General features: G+C 54.0%; 1 protein-coding gene across 2 annotated transcripts in view; it reads left to right on the top strand.

Annotated features, from left to right (window-relative positions):
• Nucleotides 1-8,311, top strand: part of LOC115288472 (sodium/potassium-transporting ATPase subunit alpha-2) — a 60,429-nt gene extending 52,118 nt beyond the window's left edge. Inside the window, exons 17-23 of one of the 2 annotated variants that reach the window (XM_029935829.1) lie at nucleotides 959-1,113; nucleotides 1,265-1,388; nucleotides 2,661-2,806; nucleotides 5,297-5,427; nucleotides 5,525-5,626; nucleotides 7,795-7,886; nucleotides 8,151-8,311. In XM_029935829.1, coding sequence (XP_029791689.1) covers nucleotides 959-1,113; nucleotides 1,265-1,388; nucleotides 2,661-2,806; nucleotides 5,297-5,427; nucleotides 5,525-5,626; nucleotides 7,795-7,886; nucleotides 8,151-8,179 — 779 coding nt within the window. In that variant the 3' untranslated portion in view covers nucleotides 8,180-8,311. Of the gene's footprint in view, nucleotides 1-793; nucleotides 1,114-1,264; nucleotides 1,389-2,660; nucleotides 2,807-5,296; nucleotides 5,428-5,524; nucleotides 5,627-7,794; nucleotides 7,887-8,150 lie in introns of both variants that reach the window. The other variant, XM_029935830.1, reaches the window with a different exon arrangement.
• Nucleotides 8,312-8,317: the final 6 nt, after the last annotated feature.

Genomic DNA, 8,317 nt, shown 5'->3' with positions numbered 1-8,317 from the left:
GGTATCATCTTCGCTCTCTCGAGCACATTTAGGTGGGTCTGCAGCAGGTTCCAGAATGTGGCCACACCTGGGACCACTCTATATGCCGCACATTGCCTGAATGACACTGAGCATAGAGGTCAGCTGGAGCCTGATCTAGGCACTGACCAATCAAGTGCCCTCTTCCGGGAGAATTCCAAAGACCACGCCCACTGGTTAGCAGGATAGCCCTGGAATTCTGCTTCCCGCCTTTCCCGGCTCCCTGCTTTCTGCCGGCAGCCATCATCCTGACACCTGTGACAATCCACATAATGATCATAGTCACCATTTTATTGAGACCTACTATGGTCCGGACATTTTGCTCAGTCTTTGGTATCCGTTCAACTTGATACATTTTTTGAGCCCCAACAACGTGCCAGCTTTCCTTCTAGATTCGGGGACACAACAGTGGGAAACAAAAAGACGCAAATCCCTTAACTTCTAGTGGAGCAAGACAGACAATAAATATATTACAAGGAGATGAGTGCAGTGGGGAAATAAAGCAGGGGGTGCAGAGAGGGGTTACAGCTTTTGAAAAGGAGGTCAGGGAAGGCCGCAAGCCACCCCACAAGGCAGGAGGAATGAGTCTCGGGGAGGTGAGGTGTGCCCAAGGCCACCAGCTAGTGTGGCAGGAAATGGGTCTGGAACCCAAGTCCCGCTCTCTCCATGTGAGCCTTAAACTTGTACCGGCTTCCACACCGGTGTTCTCAGACGCCGCCAAGTGTCCGCCAGGCCCAGCGCCCCGACGTGGCTCCCCAGTAAAGCTCGGCTCTAGCAGTGTCACGTAATTCAGGAGCAGAGCTGGGAACAAGGCCTGGGCTGAAGTCTGGGACCCCCGGACCCTTTCCTGGGCTATGCTTTGTAGCGTTCTCTGCCCAGGAGCTGGCGTGTGGGTGGCGTCCTCCTGCCCTTGTCACAGAAAGGGGGCCACCCTCCGCAGGCCGCCTCATCTTTGACAACCTGAAGAAATCCATCGCCTATACCCTGACCAGCAACATACCCGAGATCACCCCCTTCCTGCTTTTCATCATCCTCAGCATCCCCCTGCCGCTGGGCACTATAACCATCCTCTGCATCGACCTGGGCACAGACATGGTGAGGCCCAGTCCGGAACCCGGCTCGCGGAGCTTCTGTGAGAGGGACCCAGGGCAGGAAAAGCCTGTGTTCAGGGGGAGGGACAGAGCTATCTCAGTGACTTGTGAGTTTCCTCCCGAACTTTGCATCCTTTGTCTCTCTCGCCCTTCAGGTGCCGGCCATCTCCTTGGCTTATGAGTCAGCTGAAAGTGACATCATGAAGAGGGTCCCGCGGAATCCAAAGACTGATAACCTGGTGAACCACCGTCTTATCGGCATGGCCTACGGACAGATTGGTGAGGCCAGAGAAATTGCGGGGGGCGGGGCGGTACTGGGCATGTGGGAGCGGCTTCACCCACCAGGCCGTTAGAGTTGGCCCCTTTGGAAGTCAGGGAGACACTTTCATGACATCAGACTGCACTGGGCCCTGGGAACACAAAGAGCCACTGATCTCTGATCTGCCCTTGACTTCAGAGTCTAGTGGAGAGGGAACAGACACATTTAAAATGATAGCACCTTTCCAGGTGCCAAACAGTGAACATGAACATGCTATAGGAGAACAGAGCATGGGGCTTACGGCTTACGGGTCAGGAGGACAGTCGGCGGCGGCGGGGGGGGGGCTGTGGAGGAAACAGGACTGCACCTGCTATTCGAAGATGACAGGTATACGGTCAGCTGAGGGGGCAGGGGAGGGGAAAGGCACAGATCTGCCAGTTGAAGAGTGAATAACCAGTTTGGGGGAGCGCTAACTCCTGGAAAGGAATGTAGAGACAGTAAGGCTGTAGACACGGGTAGCATGAATCCTGGAGCCAGCCTCAAGGACGTTGGAGAGCCGTTAGAAGTCTTTGCCATGGACTTGCCCGTGCAGTGTTTCAGGGAGCAGGGGAGGGATGGACAGGGAAGAGACCGGGGCAGGGGGTAGCTAGAGGTGGAAACACACAGAAGCAGCAGATTCAGGAGCTAGACCCAGGTCTGAGTCCCGATTTCACCACTTAGGACCCATGTGACCCTGGATGAGGTTGGAAAAATCTTTTGTGCCTGTTTTCCCCCTGATGAAAGGGAAATAATGGTTTATCATTGGGGTGAGGATCCACATCCACAGGGACCCCATGGGCAGCCCTGCAACCAGTAGGCAGACACTGACATCCTCTGTCGCCATGGCCAGGCCTGGGGGATGGAGGTGTTGACTCAGGGACAGGCAAGGGGTGAACAGGAGAGGCGCGAAGAGAGCACAGGACTTGAGGAGGGTCCACATGTGAGAGGAAGTGGAGAGGAATCCAGCGCTCACTCAGTGAAAAGAGGGAATAAATCCCCTCCCGGGTCCTTTCAGTTTTAAGATTATATGACTCAAAGATGACTCTGGGTTAGAGCCTACAGACAAATGTCAGGGCTTGGACACATGTCCTAGAGGGATGATGGGATCAGGTCACCGATGGCAAGCCTCTTGAGCGTTAGAAGCTCAGACACACACACACCCAGCCAGTCCCGGCCACCAACTCTTCCATGGCCTGCCTTTTGAGGTCCTTCCCTGAAGCAGGTCTCCTGTCCTGTGACTCTGCCATTCACAGGGATGATCCAGGCCCTGGCTGGATTCTTCACCTACTTTGTGATCCTGGCCGAGAATGGGTTCAGACCTACTGACCTGCTGGGCATCCGTCTGAACTGGGAAAACCAACTCTTCAATGACCTGGAGGACAGCTACGGACAGCAGTGGGTGAGTCAGGGGCTCGGGCCCCAGATGGTGACCAGGGAGAGTAGAGAAGGGAGGCACCGGACAGACAGAGGCGATGCCACTTCTCCAGTCCCACATGACCTCCATCTCCAACCACAACGGCAAATGTCCTTCAAGGGAAGACTTGACATTATGGCTTCATTTCCATTTGTTTCTGCTGTCTGCTGCCTGTCTGTACCTTCCTGGGTCTTTTGGCTTCTTTGGTCCTGGAGTTCTTCTTCATCAGGTCAACTTTTGGACGCTGAGTTCTGTTTTTCCAGGTTCTAACCATCATTGGGCCAGACATGAGTTCTGGCTCTTTTCTCTCTGTTTGCTCCTCCCCTCTGTGGGACTTCAAATAATGGGATTTCAAGTCTGAACACTTATATGCTTTGTCTCCCCCTCTCTCACCTTTCTAAGCTTTTAAATCCAGAGGATACCTCTGTGGAGTAGGCTTTCCTAAATCCCAAGACAAATGAGGTCCCAGCTGCAGCCCTCTAGCCAACACGATGTGTTTCAGAATTTTAGTGAGTATGCTTTTTTCCTGCCTGTGAACACTTCTGTCCCAATTTCTAAGACAGTAGGAGATGTGACACCAATTATTGCTAGAATCATAGGACCACAGAGGACACAGTCGATAGAGGACACATAGTCTATTATCATCCCTCTGTAAGTGATGAAGCAGAGTCTGAAAGCATCCCCCGACTTGCCCAGCATCCTGCAGCACATCCCTAGAAGAGCTAAGTGGGAGCTCCATGCTGACTCCCATCCAGCACCTTCCTCCTTCACCCTGACGCCTCCAAACCAACACTGATCATAGGCTTCTCAAAAGTGCGCTAGAATCCTGATCATTGGCAAGGTGCCCGTTGAACGCACTTGGCTCCCCCCAGCTAAGCCCCACGAGGCCATTAGATGTCAGTGTTCCCAGCAACCAACATCGCTCCAGGGGCCAATGATGCCCAAAGTCATGGTCTACCTCCCCTCAATTCTCAACTCCAACCTTTGTTAGTTTTGTATCTTGATACCGTCTCCTCACTGCCAAGATGCAGCTTAACATACATTTATTTATAAAATAAAGGTAATTAAAATTAACTTGAAGTAAAATCACATTCCACCAAAGACATCTTGAAGTATTGCAGAAGGGGTGAGAACAATTGCCCTGGGGAATAAACTTCATAGTAGAGGGTCCAGGCCTCTTCCACTGCCGCGATCTTCCGATAATCGCACACCAAGCGGCCCGCCCCGGAAGCATCCCACAGACTGCTAGAAGCCACAAGAGTTCCTTACCTGCTAAATGCTTCTCACCATTCACTCCATTGGTCACCACTCATTCATTCATTAAGCATCTCCTATGTACCAGAACCTGTACTGGCCCTGAGGGTAGGGTAGTGAACAAATATGGTCAAGTTATTGTTTGGGGGGAGCTTATGTTCTAGTTAGGGACAGGGGGCCGGAGGAGAGACAGATAATAACCGAATACTGGGTTAATGGAATTTAAGACTGACTAGAGTCCAGGAAGTGTTGGAATTGAGACACTGGAGTGGGGGAGATGGAAAGATCAGAGTCGTGGTCAGAACAAAAGAGATGCTGGAAATTGAAACAATCATCCACACAGATATTTGAATCCCCAGGAACCAGGATGAGAGCAGTGTTAGGCAGTGAGTCAGAGCTAAGATCTGCCGGCAGCCACAGAGCCCGGGGGTGTTGGTAGATGGCCACCCGCAAGTCGTGGCCGTGTGCTCTGACGTCACAAATGTGCCCTCTGGACGTGTTAGGGCTCGATCTCTCCCCTCTGGGTACCACTTTGACCACATCCCTTGAGGTTCTGCAAGCAGCACCTCACTGTTGTTCACTCGGACATATTTTCAAATTCTTGATTCCATCTACAAGTTCGTTATAAACATGCTATTTTCGTGGTTCAAGCGCGGGCTGCTTCTCCAGTCTGATTTAGATGCGCCTCTTCCGGGTTCTCACGGTCCTCAGGGACCTCACTTATAACCCACTACAAGGCCAGCCTGCTTGGCTTCCCCGCTAGATTTACATTCCTCACGTGGGAAATACGAGGGCGAGGAAGAATCACTGGGGGCCGATCGCCTCCTCGCCCGCGCCACCCCCACGGGCTTCCCCCCCCTCTGACCCCACCTTCCTTTCTGAGCCATTTCCTCTGACTCCTCTATGGGGGTCCGCCTTCCCCTCCCACCACCCTTCTCGTCCTAATGCGGTGATTCCCGAGCCACACCACGTGCCGCTGACGAACTAAGCTTGGGAGGGTGCTCGACGTTGGGTGAGAGGGGTGCTTGCCCTTGAGTTGTCCTCCCTGAGCACGTGAGCAACTAACTCACGACCCAGCGCGAGCACTGCTGAGAACGAGGTGGCGTGCAGCGTGGGGGCCTGAAGGCCTGACCCGGCCTTGCGGTCCAGGACGGCAGGAGAGGCCCTGAGGTGCACCCGGCTCCCTTCTGACAGTGCGCCGCGCCCCCTGCCCACCCCCAGACCTACGAGCAGCGGAAGGTGCTGGAGTTCACGTGCCACACGGCCTTCTTCGCCAGCATCGTGGTGGTGCAGTGGGCCGACCTCATCATCTGCAAGACCCGCCGCAACTCCGTCTTCCAGCAGGGCATGAAGTGAGCGCCCCGGACCCCCACCCCCTCCCTCCTGCACGCAGGGAGCTGGCCCCCCTCCCTCCCTTTCCCCGGCACACTCTTCGACATTTCTTCCCAGAAACAACATCCTGATATTTGGGATCGTGGAGGAGACGCTCCTAGCTGCATTTCTGTCCTACGCTCCAGGCATGGACCTGGCCCTGCGGATGTACCCGCTCAAGTGAGTGAAGGAAGGGACGCAAGCGGAGTGGGGAGGGGGGTCCCCAGCACAGGGAAAGCCTGGGACAGGAAGTGGTGTGTTGGAAAAGAAGCCCCAAGCTGGGAGCTGCCCGGATGGGGGCACGCTACCCTCCATGATGTGAAGAGAACCATCATGCTCCAAGAAGTACCTCTTATTTGGGGACGGACAGGGACAGTGTCAGTGTTGGCAACCCGCGAGACATGCAAATTGAGCAGACTTACCGGCACTCAGCAAAGGAGTGTCTTTCTTACGGTGATGTGTGGTAGAGCTGTTTAAGGATACAGATTGCTCAGAGCAGAAGTAAGCGTAAAAATAGCCTAATCTAGGCGTGGCTAATTCGTGGCAAACACGGTATGTGGGCATACTGAAATTCTTACCGTGTGGTACCTTGTTTTGTTCCAAACAGGCCCATGCGTTTGTGTCTTGGTTTATTTTGTTTTTCACATTAGTATGCGCTTGTTACAAAAACATTCTATGTTGAATTTTACAGGGAAAGAAAGCCAACCCGCTCCGCCACCCCGCTCCCATTGCCCCACACGCAGGGGCCTCTGTTAATGATCTAGGGCATGTTCTTCCCACTCATCTGCTACGAATTCACACACTGTATTCACCTTTCTGCCCTGGCAGTGTTTGACACATGCTTTGTACACTGTAGGTGCTCAATTAATGTTTAATAAAAGACGTTGGCACTGCTCTTGACTACAGACGAGCGTGGGATCAAATTCTGACTCTGCTGTGCGTTGTGCTGGACCATAGGCAGCCAGTCTGAGGCTCAGCTTTACCTGCAGAGTCTCTGTAATACATACCTGGCAGAGTATCATGAGAATTACATGAGGAAATAAGTATTACTGCACCGAGCCTGGCTGCTTTGTTCTCAGCAGCTCTATTATTGTTGCCATTGATGTCAACACGCAAGTCACAGTAGTAGATGCAGTTGAGCATTAACCATGATCCCAAACATTCTGTACCTTCCCCGCCCATAAAACACGTCACCTAACACTGTATTTATGTTGTGCGTCTTTCTGTCTTCTTTCCCTCGTCACCTGACCTCCTGGAGACCAAAGGCCATCCTGTCATCCATTTTATTCCCCCAGGACCTGCACGGACACAGAGCAGACATGTGGCCGTTGCCATTGAGTGAGTGGCTGGCTGTGTGTGTGTGTGACTGCGTGTGCGCATGTGCCATGAGCCCTGGCCAAGGCCCACGCTGGCCAATATGGCAGCCGCCATGCTTCCTTTGCTCTCTATCAGGCTCTTGAGATACGGCCAGTGAGAGACTGACAGGCCGAATCTGCCATTGTATCCAGCCAATGTAGAGCTAAAAACTCAAGTGCTGTCAGAGATTATTCTACTCAATACACCTTTCCTGTTTGGGTTGGGCTGCATTTTCCTCGGCTCTTTGAAAACCAAGTGTCTGACCAGCCATGTGAGCGTAAAGTGCTCCCTGGACCTTGAAGACTTAGGACAAAAAGAATGTTTACGTTGGTTCCATGTTGAAATGAGGAGACTTTGGATATACTGGGTGAAACAAAGTGCACTCTTAGAATTACGTGCCCCCATTTCTTTTTACTTCTTTTCCTGTGGCTACCAGAAAACGTGAGCTCCCACTGGTGCCTCGCAGTGGATTTCTCTCAGACGGCACTGGTCGAGGCCACCTGCCTGTCACCCAGGGGAACAAACGTGCTTCTGATCTGACTCCTCCCCAGTCTCTCTCCCTGGCTTCTAATCACAGAAGAGGGTCAGCCGGCAGAAAAACTTCCCCCAGGTTTGCAGTATGGACACGTGTATCCATCCCTTGGTGAAATACCCCCACACGTCTAGTGTCAGTGAGACCCCTCTGGCTCAGACAACCTCCCCTGTGTGGGTGCAAAGCCCAGACTCCCTGCAAGGCGACGGGGGTCTCTCTGAGCGACTCTCCAGAAGCCAGGGACACCGCGTGTACCTTTAACACGGCATTTATCGCGTCCCGTTATAGTGGCTTCTTGTGTTTTCGTCTCCGCCCTCCCTCACTAGACTCTGGCCTCCCGAAAGGTGGGGCTCAACCCTGCACACAACGCCGGGACAGTGGGTTCTGTGCACTGGCCTCTGCACCTGCGTCCGCGGGCCCCTCTCTCGCGGCCCCACTGACCGACTCCTGCTCTCTACAGGGTCGCCTGGTGGCTCTGCGCCACTCCCTACAGCGTCGTCATCTTCATCTATGATGAAGTCCGGAAGCTCATCATCCGACATCATCCTGGCGGTGAGGCTCCCCACGCCCTGCTCTCGGTGGTCACCGGCCTCCTCACCGGCTCGCCCATCCTCCCCTGTTCCTGTGGGCCCCTTGCCTCCTTCCCCACCCCCCTGCCCGGGGGCGCGTGCTGCCAGACAGGCCCCCTCCATGCTCTGCTCCTTCCTGTCCACAATGCACCCACCTTGTCCTCCCTCCCCTCGTGCCTCACGCCCTCCCCCTCCAGAAACCTCCCCTCCACCACCCCCAACTCACTCTGTCCCCTCTCTTCCACAGGCTGGCTGGAGAGAGAGACCTACTACTGAACTCGGCAGAGGAAGGGAAGACCTTCACATGACGGGTGTCCCGGGGCCGGGTGGGGGGCTGGGGTGACGAGCTAGGCACATCTGAGAAGGCGCCAGTGGAGCAAAGATGCCAGGGCCAGGCAAGCCTGGGGTTGGACT

This window comes from Suricata suricatta, chromosome 3 (genome assembly GCF_006229205.1).
Source record: "Suricata suricatta isolate VVHF042 chromosome 3, meerkat_22Aug2017_6uvM2_HiC, whole genome shotgun sequence".
In the NCBI taxonomy this organism is placed as follows: domain Eukaryota; kingdom Metazoa; phylum Chordata; class Mammalia; order Carnivora; family Herpestidae; genus Suricata; species Suricata suricatta.
The sequence above is the reverse complement of the archived record's forward strand: the minus strand, read 5'-3'. Positions and strand labels throughout refer to the sequence as shown.